The 15,148-nt window shown below is 42.8% G+C and overlaps 2 protein-coding genes across 3 annotated transcripts; one reads left to right on the top strand and one right to left on the bottom strand.

The window, feature by feature from the left end:
• The first annotated feature begins 540 nt into the window (after nucleotides 1-540).
• Nucleotides 541-8,367, top strand: SKIC8 (SKI8 subunit of superkiller complex). 2 transcript variants are annotated; one of them, XM_065641631.1, is made up of 11 exons: nucleotides 541-597; nucleotides 886-929; nucleotides 1,024-1,051; nucleotides 1,406-1,511; nucleotides 2,393-2,565; nucleotides 3,675-3,823; nucleotides 4,165-4,258; nucleotides 5,055-5,148; nucleotides 5,845-5,937; nucleotides 6,562-6,640; nucleotides 8,014-8,366. In XM_065641631.1, the coding sequence occupies exons 2-11, from the start codon at nucleotides 918-920 to the stop codon at nucleotides 8,101-8,103; spliced, it is 918 nt and encodes a 305-aa protein (XP_065497703.1). In that variant the 5' UTR covers nucleotides 541-597; nucleotides 886-917; the 3' UTR covers nucleotides 8,104-8,366. The 2 variants fall into 2 exon arrangements, with proteins under 2 accessions (XP_065497703.1, XP_065497704.1); XM_065641632.1 differs by having other exon boundaries at nucleotides 560-597; nucleotides 795-929; nucleotides 8,014-8,367.
• Nucleotides 8,368-9,179: 812 nt separating this feature from the next.
• Nucleotides 9,180-14,985, bottom strand: DNAJA4 (DnaJ heat shock protein family (Hsp40) member A4). Its single transcript, XM_065641886.1, has 8 exons — nucleotides 14,898-14,985; nucleotides 14,667-14,804; nucleotides 12,832-13,012; nucleotides 11,796-11,900; nucleotides 10,816-11,043; nucleotides 10,506-10,736; nucleotides 9,880-9,980; nucleotides 9,180-9,783 (listed from the first exon to the last, which is right to left on the bottom strand). The coding sequence occupies exons 2-8, from the start codon at nucleotides 14,796-14,798 to the stop codon at nucleotides 9,565-9,567; spliced, it is 1,197 nt and encodes a 398-aa protein (XP_065497958.1). The 5' UTR covers nucleotides 14,799-14,804; nucleotides 14,898-14,985; the 3' UTR covers nucleotides 9,180-9,564.
• Nucleotides 14,986-15,148: the final 163 nt, after the last annotated feature.

Below are 15,148 nucleotides of genomic sequence, written 5' to 3'. Positions count from 1 at the left end.
GAACTTCGGGGCCGCTGAGGCGGCAGGCGCGGACGCGCTCCCCGGTCCCCACGTTTCCCGCAGTTCACACCATCGCCGCCATCGCAGCACCGACGGCTGCTACCGTTCTCTACATCATACACAAAAGACGCCGCCTGCTTCTGGGCGGCTACGATCGGAGCGAGCGGCCCCTCGCCCAAGGGGTTCGCTGTGAGGAGACGAAGGGCCGGGGAGGGCACGGCTGAACGCGGAGCCCACATCAGCCCCGCCGCCGTCCCCTGAGGGAGCCGGGCTGCCGGCCCGCGGCCTTCGCGCTGCCCGAGAAGCTGCTGCCGCCGCGGGGGGCTCGCCGGGGGGCGGTGCCACCGCCGGGCCCGCCGGGGGAGCTCAGGCCGCTGCCGTCGGTACCGTGAGGCGGCGGCACGCGCTTCCCGCCGGCCTGCGGGGCGCCAGGGCCGAGGGAGCCTCCCCGGCCACACGGCGGCGGTAGAGAGCGCGAGGCCGTGGTGGCGGAGAGAAGGGCTCCGGGGAGAGGCGCTCTTGCCGCCCTCTCCGTGGTGGAGGCGTCATCACAGTGCGACGGCGGCGGCGACGGGGAGACGCTCCGTGTCCAGCCCGGTACCGTGAGGGAGCGCGGGGGCGGCCAGGCCGCGGGCGGAGGGGAGGCCAGGCCAGGCCAGGCCAGGCCGCGGGCGGAAGGGAGGCCAGGCCGCGGGCGGAAGGGAGGCCAGGCCGCGGCGGGGCTGCGGGCCCGTGCGCGGCGGGCGCGTCTCGCCGTGCGAGCGGAGCTGACAGCAGGGCGGGGTCCCCCTCAGGCCTCGCTCCCGGGGCCGCCCGGTTGTCTCCTCCCGCCGCTGTCTCCGAGGCAGAGTCTGTTGCCGAGCCTACTGCGTTTTCTCCTTGCAGAGCGTTCCTGTTAAGATTGCTTCCGTAAAGACATGACCACACAGGTAAATAAAAACACAGCGTTAATTAAACTAATCGCTAGCTTGATGGTTTTTTTTAGGCTGCTAATACGTAATATTAATTATTTTTTCTTTCTAGTACGGTATTCTCTTCAAGCAAGAGCAAGGTGAGAAAACACTAACGTGTATTAAATAATACTGGATTCTTTGGATGATGTAAAATTGGTAATGGCAGATAAACATAATCCAGGTCAGCTCGCAAGTGTATGTTAAGTATAAATCTGAATAACGCAAAAACGGCTATGCTGTTTTTTCAACAGTGACCTTGGTGAACAAAATACATCGTGTGTTTAGAAACAATGAAAACAGTGACAGGGCTCTTGGAGCACTGAGGCACCTGCAAAGCAAAGGGCTATTGCCAGCATTTCAATCAGCAGTTTCAGCATTATCAAATCTGGTAGTTGCCTTGCATCAAAAGAAGCTCCTCAGTTTTTAATTTCTATGCGTATATTCTCTTTTAGCTCACGATGATGCCATCTGGTCAGTTGCCTGGGGAAAAAATAAAAATGATGGTTCTGAAACAGTGATCTCTGGTTCTCTGGATGATCTAGTGAAGGTTTGGAAGTGGTAAGTGCTCTGTATTGACCAGTTTTAAGCCTTGGAAGTAGTCAGTGTGGACATACAGCAGTCTCGAAGCTCCATAATCTGCAGGGATATTAGAAATTAGCTCAGGGAAGGGGTAGCCTGGCACGCAGAACTCCTGAGCAAGCTTATGTTTGTGAATGCGTGCTTTCTCTTGGATTCATAGCATTCTGGTGTGCTTCAGTTTTCGAAGAACACAAACCCTTTTGAAAATGCCGTCAAATTTTACACGTCCTCTGCCAGAGAATAGTATAACTTCATGTGTTTCTAAGCCAAAAAATTGAAAATGCAACATTTTATGAGGCAATGCATTGGGAGCATGTGTACTGTGAAAGGAATAATGAGAATAGAGTAAAAGAAGAAATCACATCTTCCTTTTTTATTACAAGAAAACTAATCCTCATACAAGTGACACCGAAGTGTGCTTTTGGAAGGGAATTGTTCTGTTTCTTAGCCAAAGCAGTATTAAGTATGTGCTTCACTGTAAGGACAGGAGTAGCTCTGTTGTGGTAATTATAAAAATGTTGCTCGTTGCATTTCACGCTTTGCTGCCAGATGAACAGTCTGCTGTGCAGGTACCCGTGTGCTCATGTGCAACTGGCATTTTGGTGGACTGCTCACAGACTTAAGATGAGGTACATGCTCTGCAGAAACAAGCTAAATGATTGATTAGCTGGTTCTTTTCCTTAAGCACAGAGAACAATGTGTGTGTAGCCGTCTTCACATTTCATGGGTGAAGTTGGATTCCCCTTTTGTTGAACAAAATGGAGAAATGTGGCTTGGCTTGTTTGTTTTGTCTGAGGTTGGAGATGGGTTAAGTACCCCCAGCTATTCATAATTAGGCTTTTCTTTCCCTTGAACAAAAGGAATGATGAAAAATTAGATCTCCAATGGACACTGGAGGGTCACCAGCTGGGTGTGGTGTCTGTGGATATCAGCCACACGGGCTCCATCGCAGCCTCCAGCTCCCTGGATGCCCATATTCGCCTTTGGGATTTAGAAACTGGCAAACAGATCAAGTCAATAGATGCTGGCCCTGGTAAGATATCAGTGTTAAGCTGCCTCTGCGTAAGAATTGTGTTTCCTCTAGATAATTAGATATGGTGCAGTATTTACTAGGGTATAGGAGATGACTAGTTTGTTTTGATTTTTAGTCTTTCATTGTTTGCAAAAATTCAAGTGATTTTTATGAATTCAACATAAAGTGGTATAGCACAATTTTTAACTTCTTTTTTACACTACCTACGCTTTTTCAGGTACATGTAGATATGCTTTTAGCTAGATGCATAAAGCAGAATGGAAACCAGCTTCCTCTTCTAGATGTAGTGATAAAAGGATATTTAAAAAAATAATTAAAATGCTTATTCAAATTGGTTTACAAGGAAGATCTGAGCTTTCTTTGTAAGCACTGCACTGAGTTTGGGACATATCTGTGGTGCTTATTTGTGCAGTACATCCAAGCCCGAGGGAACAAGTCAAAACACTGTAAAGGTGAAGTCCGGATCAGTGTTGCATCTTGCAAATTGAAATTCACTGCCTAACATGTTATTCTAAATATTTCTCTGGTCTTCTGGCAATCCTTAATTTAAGAATGGTCTTGCAGTGTTTTAGGTAATTAATATTAAGCTCATAGAAAAAAACCCTGTGAATTACATTGTGCCAGATAAATACCATGTACTACTATAAAAAGGTATGGGTTTTTAAAATTCTGTTGTGAGGAGTGTTGATGTGTTACATTCATGTCTGCGTTTCTCCTGCACCTTCTGTGCTTTGCTAGATACTAGTGTTGCTTTCTTTTACTGGTTTAATATCTTTGGGTATGAGGGGAAAAGTAAGAACTTAGACTTAACTCAGGTAGTTTCAAATTCTGAATTTATTGTTACAGGAGGGTCTAATAAGCCCAAGGTCTTATTAAAAGCTGTGATCTTTCACTGAACAGAAATAAATGGCTCGAGCTGTTCCATTAATTATATAGAAGGACATTAACTTTCATGAGCTTGTAAACTCTTCTTTAGAGTATGAAGTAGAGTTGAGAGTACTAAGAGTAGTTAGGGGGTTAAATATCTAAACAGAAGCGTACAGAACCGAGATTCTTGAATAAGAACTAGAAGCAGTACTCAGGTAACTGTCTTTTTCTGTTTCATACAGTTGATGCTTGGTCCCTGGCTTTTTCACCTGATTCCCAGTACCTTGCAACAGGAAGTCATGTGGGAAAAGTAAATATTTTTGGTGTTGAAACCGGAAAGAAAGAATATTCTCTGGACACCAGAGGAAAGTTCATCCTTAGCATTGCATATGTAAGGAACAGAATTGGTAATTTCTTATGTGAAATTGCTATTGCTGTGATATGTTGTAAATTGGATATTTTTTGTTTCCATGTATCAGTTTATCTCTACATAATACTAAACAACAGCCCTACTTTGGTAGTTCCAAATATAAACTGTGTGACATTCCCTCCTGCATAACTGGAAAATATGCCTTGATCTTGCTTATTCACATATTGTGAATAAGTCAGGTGAAGTGTTCAGGATTTTTGGAGCCCAGGGATTTTGCCTAGATCGTGTTTTGCCAAGAGGATGTTGAGGAGGTACGTAGCATAAATGCATACAGTTGTGAAACGCATTGTGTTTTATTACAGAGTCCAGATGGAAAATACTTAGCCAGTGGAGCAATAGATGGAATTATCAATATTTTTGATATTGCAACTGGAAAACTTCTGCATACGCTAGAAGGTAATGGTTTGTGTATTTGCAATACCCAAGTTTTGGCTGCACTCCTCAACAAAATTAAAGGATATAACACAAGTCAGAATAAGATACAACAGCCGTGGCATTAACAAGGTGATGTTTCTGGCCGTTAGACAGTATTAAGTTATTTACTGTGCTGTAACTTCAACCACTTAAAATATTAGAGGCAAACTGTAAACCCAGGCTTGCATCATAAATGCCAGTCTCAAAAGATACAGTCAGTAGTGCTTAAGTAAATTCTTAAATTGCGGTTGCTTCTTGGATCGCAGTGCAGTACAAGGGAATGAAGCTAAGCCAAATGTGTGCTGCTATGCGTATGACTTTTCTTTTTGCTGTGGCATCAGTTTGATAGCAATTTATTCCTGTTTTAAAAAATAAGTGAACATTTTATGTTATAGAAGATGCGCATTTTTCTAACATATAGATGGGCTTTTAATGTTCATGCAGTTTCTGTCCAGTTGTATAGTTAATTAAAAAACTCAAGCACTTCAAACAATATGAAATCATATTTAAAACTATGACATAATTTCTAATAAAGATCCACAGCTGAAAAAATAAATGCTTTTGTGTTGCAGTGGACATGCCTTAACATCCAAAGTTCAGAATTACTGTCAGTTTCCATTTGATGTTGTGTGAAGAAGCCTGTAGAGGCACACAGAGAAAGCAACCTCTGAAGGGTCTTTCCTTTAACAGGGCATGCTGTTCTGGTGTAGCTGCTTAAGCGCTGTCATTAGTAAGAGCAATAGCTACATTCTAAGCCATGTATAACTTTGAATTTCAGGTCATGCGATGCCTATTCGTTCACTGACATTTTCTCCAGATTCCCAGTTACTTGTAACTGCTTCAGATGATGGCTATATCAAAATCTACGATGTGTAAGTTATTTTTGCAAGACATGCTAACAGGAAAATAACTATTCAGAGAGGCCATTACTGTAAAAAATATATCAAACCCTCTGCTCTCTGTAATTCCCTTCAGCTTTTGGTGACTTCTTTATGTAATAAATAATCTTAAATAATTAAATACTACATCCTGAGGTAGTTTTTTAAAAGTGCGTAGGTGGATGACAGCCCTAACTTGAAAACAAATTAATTTGTTCGTTATTTGCCCTGTAGGCAACAAGCTAATTGTTTTGTGTATTTGTCCTGGGTGTTTGTGTTTACACATCTTAAACGTTTGTTCTGTACCCAACAAATTGTATTTATTACCCATTTCTGTTGCATTGTGCAAAAAACGTGGAAGACTCTGGGAAGGAAAAGGCACCGCTTCAGTGACCTTCACTCCTCTAAACCTGCGTTGCTTCCCCTTCTTCATGGTGAAACTGTTTTGTCCACCAATGTGTCTCTTCTTAGTGACTTCTTTGTATGTCAACCATTTAAAATGGAAAACCAGAATCTGTTGTTAACACCAGTTCAGCTTGGATGAACAAACACCCAGAAGTCACCTCCCATGGCCTTGCATTGAACCATTCCTGTCTGCAATAGCTAGAGCATATTCCTGTTGCTTTTTCCCTGGAGTTCGCAAACCAAATGTTAAAATTTGAAGTTTTCTAAAATTTGTTCTGTCCACAGGCAACATGCAAATTTGGCTGGCACATTAAGTGGTCATGGATCCTGGGTATTAAATGTAGCATTTTGTCCTGATGATACACATTTTGTTTCCAGGTATGGAGGATTTTGAACTTGTTTATGCTTACTGAAAAAAAAAGAGTTTATAAAGGGAGATGGGTCATAAAAAGTAAATGTGTACGAATTGCAGTGGAATAACGTATGTTACAGTTAAAGACTCAGGAGCCAGTCTGTGATGTGATACCAGTTGCAGTGAGTAGTATTTTATAGTGTAAGTCATCTCACTGCAGTGTAGCTTCCTGCAAGTGAAGAACATCTGTAGCCAAGAGAAGGGCAATTTGATTCTAAATAGCTAAAAATTTGCTGTTGAATTAAAAAGTACAACCTAATGTAGTAGTACACGGATCTAGTTGAACTTTAGTGTTAGCTCTTAACACAGCTCAGGCAGCTAGGGACCTAGTATATGTAGCAGAAGTTTCTTTATCCAAAGAAGTTTAAATAATGTTTTGGCTAAATCAGGAGTCCTCATTTTCAAAGTGCAGCTACTGAAACAGTAAAGATATTTTAAAGGTAACTGGAACCTGGTGGAAGACACACTCCTTTGTATTTGATGGTCGTAAGCCGGTTCGTTATGTCTACCGTGTGAGTTCTTTTAAGTTTTGCACTAAACTATAGTTAATCTATTAATTTAAGCATCAACCAATACTATTTTTCTTTCAGCTCATCTGATAAAAGCGTAAAAGTTTGGGATGCTGGGACGAGAACCTGCGTTCACACTTTCTTTGACCACCAGGATCAGGTGTGTCTCTTATTGCTTTCCCTACGTCACCATGTTCACAGAACTGTAGTTTGTAGTTGTGCACACTTGTGCTTCAGGTTGGTGCTGTAGCTTCGGGCTTGGACTTTAGCTCGCTGTAATTAAATCCTAAAAGATGCTTGTAATTATTTGGCACTTAATATTGAACTAATGTTCTGAACGCGTAGGTTGATCTCTTCCAAGTAATTAATTTTTTCAGGCCCAAATAACAGCAATCCTGACAGGTCACAAGGATTCTTTCCAGACTCTGTTTTGTATCTTGTCTATGGTCATATTTCTACCATTTACACAGTGTGTGCCTGTGTAAGTGGGGAAAATACTTATTTAAAAGGATGAAATTAATCTAAAAAGATGCTTGAAAGCAGCCTTGAAACTCTTTTTTTTTTTTCCTGAGTGACAGCTACCCTTGAGGAAAGAAGCAGCTGGGTGTCTACCAAGTTACTTTTTTTTCCCAAATGTTAGGTGTTAAATAGAACAAGGCTATTTTTCAATGGATTATAGAGGAAGACTTGACAAAGGAAGTTCTTTCAGATTTTATTTGGACTCTTCTTCCATAGTACTTTTTTGCTGGTAACCTTCTTTTAGTATTCAACTACAAAGCAGAATGGGATTTCCAGTGTTGTTTTAGCTGTTGTCTATGATCTCTTAAGTTTGTGGAAGGCTGAGATGCGTGAGCTCTATGGAAGGCTGGGTTTAGGTATTAATACAAAATGGTGTACGAGGTTCCCCCAAACATGCTGTTGTCAGTACAGCTGTTTTGCAATCTCACGCTAAGGGAGTGGGGAGCCTTCACTTTTCCTGATGCCATCCTGCTGAGAGAGGTGGGGATTGGTCGTGTTTGTCTAACTGTCCCAAGTTTAATTTGGGGGACTGACCTGAATTTTTCTAAGTTTTGCATGGTAAGTAAATGGCTTTCTTAATTAGTCCAAGGATAAACTGGATTATTCTTCAGTCTGTCCAGATGTGTCAGTCTGCACGAAAAATATTTCCTTTCTTGCTGTCCTGAAAGGACTGCAGAAAACTCTTTTCAGAAAGGAAGGCAGGATGGGTAAGAGTGAAAATGTTAAGTTGGATTTATGCAAACTGAAGTACTTTTCAGCCTTTTTCAAGCATCTTTAGATTGTGTAATCCAGTGCCAGTAGAAGTGGAACGTCAGACCTTGTCAGGCGACTAGAGGGCAGTGTGTCTTTCATCAACCACATCTGCTGTTAAAACAGGAGCCATAACTGGACCAGCTCTGCTAAAGTGATCTTAAATAATCCTCCTCTGCTTGTTGCAGTTGATAAACATGACTACTATGAAGGTATTTTTTCTTAAGTCTCACACTGAAAACCTTGTGTATGTTCTAATTACAGGTTTGGGGAGTGAAATACAATGGAAGTGGGTCCAAAATTGTGTCTGTTGGAGATGACCAAGAAATTCACATTTATGACTGTCCAGTTTAGATGTCTTGACTCAGATCCTTTGGTTAACTCTTTTGGCAGTTTTTAGGAGTACCACTCTCCTCCTATGTGTTTTTTTTATATGATGAAAGCATTTTAGTAATGCTAATCTGCAACATCAGATATGTTTACATACAATTTTGATTTTGTTTAGCATGAGAGAAGGCTTTACTTTTTTTAAAAATAAAAGCTATAGCTCCAAGTAACTTGTGTCTAATCCTTGAAAAATGTATTTTTGGAAGTATGTACTCACAACTGAAGTAACTGCTCAGTTAATCTCCCCTGCCTTTATACATAAATAGACTGGAGCTGGAAAGTGTTGACCAAGTCTCACAGCAGCTTATTTTGGGAAAAGGGAAAGCGGCCGAGGTGGTGTGCTGTACGCTGGGCAACGAGAGCCTGTCCTCAGCGCTGGGGTCCCAGTGAACGCTATGCGGTCACTTCAGTTCAACACCTGTCACAGCAATTGTGTGGTGACATGGAGCACATTTATCATGCTTTAACTAAAGGGTGGTAGCTGTTTCCAACCCTGTCTTAATACAAACTCTCCTGGAAAACAAACAGGTATAAGGAAAAAAAAAAGCTTTAATGAGATTGTTCTGCTGTGATGTCAGCATGATATATGACATCAGCAGCATACCTCACACATGTGGTTTTAGTTTATTCATCAGTTAAGGGAAGTACGCAACACCTCAGAGGAAGTAAAAAAGAACCCTTTTTAAAGAAGGCCGAAATATAGAGCTTGAGCTTCTGAAAGATAAAAATTTTATTTGGAAGTATTTGCCTGTATGTAAATGAGATGTATGTGGGGTACACCCTAAATTACACTTCTATAGAACTGAGCAGCTGAAGGAATGCTACTCCAATCCAGCAAAAGAACACAGGGAATATTGTTATGCAGGGAATATGGCAGGCACAAACTGCTTTTAAAATACACAAGACCATTACTAGGTGTTTTAGCTAACACAAAGGTGAAAATGGAGAACAACCTAGACTAGGTGATAGGAGTCTGACCTCAGAGAAATGTATTTAAATATAGGAGGTTCTAGAGTAGCTTAGAAAGTACAAGAGAAGCATGATAAAATGTGAAGAGTTCCATTTATTAGAAGTTATTTCTGCTATGTCTTACTCTATGAAATTTATTTTCCAGTATGAAAGTATTTACATAAGACACTCCACTTAGCCTCTATCCATATTGCCAAAGTCCTATATAAATAGCATAGGTGAAATACAATGAGAACCTTCACAGCAAAGGAAGATGTATACCAACTCCGTTGGTTCTCAGCTGTGTGACATTTGCTTTAAAGACTACAAGAACACAATATAAATTAGTTACAAAAAGGTGATACTGACAGCGCAGCAACTCAATTTGCTGAACACAAAAACCACAAGCAGTGGCTATTACAGCCATGCAGTTTTCATTGTGAAAATTTACATTTTAGATGACATCCATTTCACCTTGCTTTAAGATGTCTGACATTGTACTCCTGTTCTTGGGCCCTCTTCATCTTCTTCATATGCTTCTCCCCCACTGTTACGGTAGGTTTGCTCATTTGGATCAAAATCTTCAAGGTCTACCTGATCCATCTCATCTGTTATCATAACATCTTCTCGTGGAGGGAGCAGAGCCTCCAGCAGACACAGTTTCTCCCTTGGGAGCCAGAAGTGCTCTGGGAACTGGACCTAAAATTTTAAATATATATATATTTTTAAAATGAATAGTTACTCCTGATGCCACCACAAATACCTCTGCTACAGAAAAGCAAGCAGTCAACTTACCAAAAATTGTATAATTAAGCTGCCTTTGTCCATTGGAGATTTGTAGATAGGCATCCCTTCATTGTGGATACACTTTAGGTCACCGTGTTTTATCACTTCACCTACACAGAGGTAAGAGCTGTAAGTAAGCTTACGTGACAGACATTTCACAAGCGTGAAAAGCAGGATTGTAACAAGCAGTGTTCCCACAGCATCTGAGGGAGGCCAACAAGCAACGCATAGAAAAGGCCCGAGACTGCAAAGTGCTAGACCCAAGCGATACAGAAGTAAGGACATTTAGGCTGTTTAAGAGAATCAGCTTTTCTCAGCACAACCTTCAGGCTGAACTAACAGGTTATCCAGTAGAGTTCAAGTTTCTGGCCTCTTGAATATTTTCCTGGCTCTCAACTGACTGAGGCTGAAGTTTATCAGTTTTAGCTGTAATCCTGCATATAATGTTTTAGAAAGTCACAAGAATGACAAAGAACCAACTAAATGACTGCAAGCGTCGTTTGCATCAACCAGTTAAAAAACTCCCAAAACACACAACACAAACCAAACGACAACAAAACAATCAACAGCAACCAGCCCAGTCCCAGTGAAACAGGCAAGCAGTTAAGTTAGCATCAGAACTCTTCACAACCTACCTGGCCTAGATGATATGACAAGAACTCTGTTATCCAGAGTTTCAATGGTCTTTCTGAAACCACATAAAGCCTCTGAGAGTTGGATTCTCATTTTGGTAATTAAGTCATGCCCTCGTCTCTGAAAGACACTGTGATCCTTTTGATCAAGCACAATGATAACATCACCAGGCTCCAGATCAGGCTCCTGGTCCCCTTCTCCATGAAATACTATCTTCTGACCATCTTTCATACCTGCAGAGAAGAAACCCATTTATTCTCTGCCGAACTACAGACTACGATTAGGGACACAGAACAAACACACAGTTCTTACCTTTATCAACATGAACTTCTATAATCTTTTTCTCCCTCACAACCTTACAGCCATTGCAGTTGTCACACCTGTCCTTCGGGTTTATCCTTTCACCTTGGCCTTTGCATTCTGGACACACAGTTTGTATTTGTTGCACCATGCCAGGTCCAATCTGCTGAACTAGAACTTGCATTCCTCTTCCTTTACACACAGGGCACTTTTCTACTGCCCCTTTCTTTCCGCCATAACCTTTGACAAAAGAGTTACATCTCATCTCAGTCTCAGAAAAAAAGTTATTCTACAGCAGTCAAGCTGGAACTCATTGACTTCAAGAGCACCTTTAGGGTAACTTAAGAGTAGTTCCAGAATATATTTCCAATGTAATTGGAATTTAGTTTCCATCACAAAACATGCCCCACAAGTTAGAATCTTCTACAAGCAAAGGCAAGTCAAGTTTTTTTTGTCCATAGCTTGTTTCATTAGCCTCTGCCCTACCTACCAGTACATCTTTGTTTTCAAGGAACTATCAGCACACCAACTTCAAGACCTAGACATTCCATTAATACTTCGGAAAGCATCTGCTGGTCAAATATTTAATAGAGACCTTATTGAGACTAGTCATTATGGATACTTAATAGCTGTAAAATGAGTTGTGTAATACAAGCTAGACTTACCCACAGAGATTAAAAAGTTTTAAACAGCCATTTATTAGATTTCTGGATCGAGATATTTTTAATTTAGGTACCCTTAACTATAATTCACAGGGAGTTCAAGCCTGCCATTAGAACAGTGTTTAAGAGAACCTTATTCTTGGGTAAGCATAAATAAGCCCAAATAAGAACTAAATAACCTGGCAGGCTTTCTGGGGCAGCAGGGAAGGTGACAGAAAAATAAAAATACACACCCACTTTACTCACAGCCCTTCCCGCAATGTTATTTAAAACAAACGAAAACCCACCCTTGGAGTAAGAGGGGTTAGAAACCACTACATTTTTTTTTACCTTCACACTTTGCACAAATAACGTTCTTTTGCAGTGCCAGTTTCCTTGTAATACCATTATATAAGTCTTCAAGAGATACACCTAACTGGTGTACAACATTTTTGCCTTTAAAAAAAAAAGAGAGAAACGTTAATTCTGGTTCAGCTGTTGTGAGGACCAATGCTTAAAGGCTTCTACACTTGTTCATACATGCAGTCTCACTGAACGTAAAGTTCATTCCAAACTTTGAACACAGCTCAGCCCCCTTAGAAATATGTGCAGTTCCATCAGCTTCCACTGAGCTGCACCCACTCATGTCAGAACACACAGTTTAGCTGTAATTACACAAAGCATCATTAAAGCCACCCTGCTCCTACTCCCAAGTTTATAAGCTTAACTGAAACAGCAAGATGCAAGGACACTACCAGCTTCAGATCTAGTCAATTTAGAAGCTGCTATTATGCCTACTTATAAATTTCCGTGCCACTTCATAGCATAATTTCAAAGATTTTATAGCAAGTTACTACTTGCTCCTTAAACAGACTGTGGGCATGGAAAAAGACAAAAATCATTCTGTGCTTTTGGCAGCACTCTGTACTGAGTTTCACATAATTTCCCCCAAATATTTTCATGAGATTTAACATTACTGAAGTTTAAGTTGATGGTGTCCTTTAAAGCAAGGTGCCCAAAGCATATGAGCAAGTGAGGCACAGATCTAGAAAAAAAAAAAAAGGTAACTTAAACCAGGTCTAATTCAGCTGCTCTAACCTACTAAATGTCTCCCCCTCCCCTACAGATTACCCACACTAACTTTAACAAAAAATAAACAGAACTCATCAGAAAGATTGCTATGGCTATGCCATGTTATCTACTTTATTAGACTCTTAATGCTAGAGTAACTAAAAAAAATAAATAAAAATAATAGTTTACTTGATCTATTGTTGCAAAGAGTAATATCCACACTATGTGCACTCAGCAGAACAGCAGTACCGTAGCACAGGTGTTTTATGCTTAAGTGCAAGGTTAGAGTTTCTAGAACTTGTTTAGAACCGTGTACCTCTTCTCTCTCTATTCATTCGGCCTCCACCACCAAAGAACATGTCAAAGATGTCCATGGGTGAAGAGAAGCTGCCGCCACTCAGGCCTCCTTCTTTAATAGCCTGCTCCCCACCCTGGTCATAGAGGTCCCTTTTCTTTGGGTCCGACAGAACTTCATATGCCTGGGATATGAGTTTAAACTAAAAAGAAAAAAGAAGCTCTGAACAACTATGACCAAGAGGAAAAGTAACCCTCTCATATGCAACTCCATCTTCAGATTGAGCCACTATAGCACTCTCTTGTAGCATTCTGTCTTTTTCCAAAAGGAAACTCCCTAAACAAATGTGTAATAAGCTATAGTAGTGCACTTTTGTCCAGGAAAACCACCCTTTTTCTCCCTCTCCCCCCTCCTCCCATGTTACAAGAGGGCTTAATTCAGAGTCACACCAAACTTACAAGCATATGCAAACTACACTTCAATAATCTGTGGTGTTAGTTGCAATCATTATACACTGCTAAAAATCCATTTAGAAAGGGATATGATACTATCCCTAAAGCCTTGGTGGTTACCAGATGATCCATGGCCACAGCAGCACTCATCATTCTAGAGCTACGTGGGGATCCTTCAGCTGCTACATCCAGCTAGAACTAAACAGATTTAAGTGACCAGACACTGGTGCTGCTTACTCATTGCAAATAGAAGGACTTAGATACAAATAAAAGCAACATTTTTATGAAAAAATAAGGTACTTTTAAACAGCTATCAAGAATTTCCTATTACTAAAATGACTAAGTCAATTTTTAAAGACAATTAGCTATTACTGAAATGACTACTTCCATTTTAAATACAATTTACTTATGGCCGGGTAAAGCGGTGTAAGCAAAAAAAGCAGGCCAAAAATAAAAGCAGAAAAGGCTACCTTTGATGATGTTACTATTTAACTAGCTCAAGTTTTGTAAGTTAGTATACTAGATACACAAATATGGAGCTTCTATTCCTATATTACGGTCTTATCAGACCAGCTTTTAGATAAATAATCCTGTCATTGACGTTTTCCATAGTTCTCCAATTGTGGTGCTCATTTATCCTCCTGGGCATCACGTGGAGTTGAGTGGGTCTGTGCTAACAGAATATCAAATGGTTTTATTGTACACAGCCCACCCACGTGCAGCCCAGTGGTTTCCTCTGGATCGTTACCTTGTCCAGCTGCATTAGAAATTTCTCTGAAGAAAACTCATCCTGTTCAGGGGCATAAACCAACCCAGTGCAACCCCAGCACGCACAGCAGCACCGGCAGCTGGATCCACCGGCCTTTGCTATGTCTGACACAGCACGATGGCCATTAGGACGCTAGAAACCCTTTCAGCTTTGCCTGTTTTAACCAAAGGACGAGCTCCCAGTGGCAACTATGGGGGGACCGGTGGGAACTGCATCCAAAAAGCAGAACCAGGGGTCGCCTCCTGCAGCAGCCGGGCCTTCAGGCCCGCTGCCAGCTCCAGGTGTCTTGTAGAAGAACGGGAGCCTCCATTTAACCGCACTGCGCTGCAGAAAGGCCATTAGACCCGTCCTTAAGGCAAAGCAGGGGTTTAAAATAAAATTAACGGCGCGCTTTCCACTTTTGTACATTAATAGCGACCGGGGTGTGGATGACCCGCGGTGCCCTACATCGGCGGTAGCCCCGGGGTTTCCCGGCCGAGTCACCCATCCCGAGGCCCGGCGAGGCCTGCGGGAAGCCCGGCCGGCCCAGGGAGGCCCCGGCCCAGGGAGGCCCCGCCAGCCGGGCCTTCGCAGCGCAGGGGGCGCCGTGAGCGCTGCCGCCTCACCCCCCCGGCCCGGCCCGGCTCCCCGCGTACCCGCTCGCCCTCGCTGGGGTTCTTGTCGGGGTGGTACTTCAGCGCCAGCTTGCGGTAGGCGCGCTTGATCTCCTCGGAGGAGGCACTGGGCTTCACCTGCAGGATATCGTAGTACCCCGTCTCCTTCACCATGGTGCCCTGCGGGAGGACGCTCCACGTTACTCCCCGTTACTCTCCGTTAAACCGCGTTGCCCCCCCACGCAAGGCCGCCCCGCGCAAGGCCGCGCTCACCGCCGCGCTCCTGCCGCCCGCTCGCCGATCGCGGCCGCCCCGCCTCTTCCGCGGGTTTTATACGGGCGCCGGCCGAATCTTCTGGAATGACGCCGCCCTACGTCACGGCGCTGGAACGGTCTAGAATTGCCGTGCGTGACGTCACCGCCGGTTCGCGCAGGGGAGGAGCCGCTTCCCGCCCGTTCCCGCCCGTCACCTCAGGAGGCGGCGCTGAGGGGACGCGGGAGTTCCCGCCCGGAGGGGGCGGCGCT

This window comes from Caloenas nicobarica, chromosome 10 (assembly GCF_036013445.1).
Source record: "Caloenas nicobarica isolate bCalNic1 chromosome 10, bCalNic1.hap1, whole genome shotgun sequence".
NCBI classification, from domain to species: Eukaryota; Metazoa; Chordata; class Aves; order Columbiformes; family Columbidae; genus Caloenas; species Caloenas nicobarica.
This window is presented reverse-complemented; position numbering and strand designations above follow the sequence as displayed.

Coding starts and splice junctions, on each gene's coding strand:
- SKIC8 (XM_065641632.1), top strand. Junction 1,052..1,405: donor TCTCTTCAAGCAAGAGCAAG/GTGAGAAAACAC, acceptor ATTCTCTTTTAG/CTCACGATGATGCCATCTGG. Junction 5,149..5,844: donor TATATCAAAATCTACGATGT/GTAAGTTATTTT, acceptor TTCTGTCCACAG/GCAACATGCAAATTTGGCTG.
- DNAJA4 (XM_065641886.1), bottom strand. CDS start 14,798: ATGGTGAAGGAGACGGGGTACTACGATATCCTGCAGGTGAAGCCCAGT. Junction 11,044..11,795: donor TATTTGTGCAAAGTGTGAAG/GTAAAAAAAAAT, acceptor CTTTTGTCAAAG/GTTATGGCGGAAAGAAAGGG. Junction 9,981..10,505: donor TGTCATATCATCTAGGCCAG/GTAGGTTGTGAA, acceptor ACCTCTGTGTAG/GTGAAGTGATAAAACACGGT.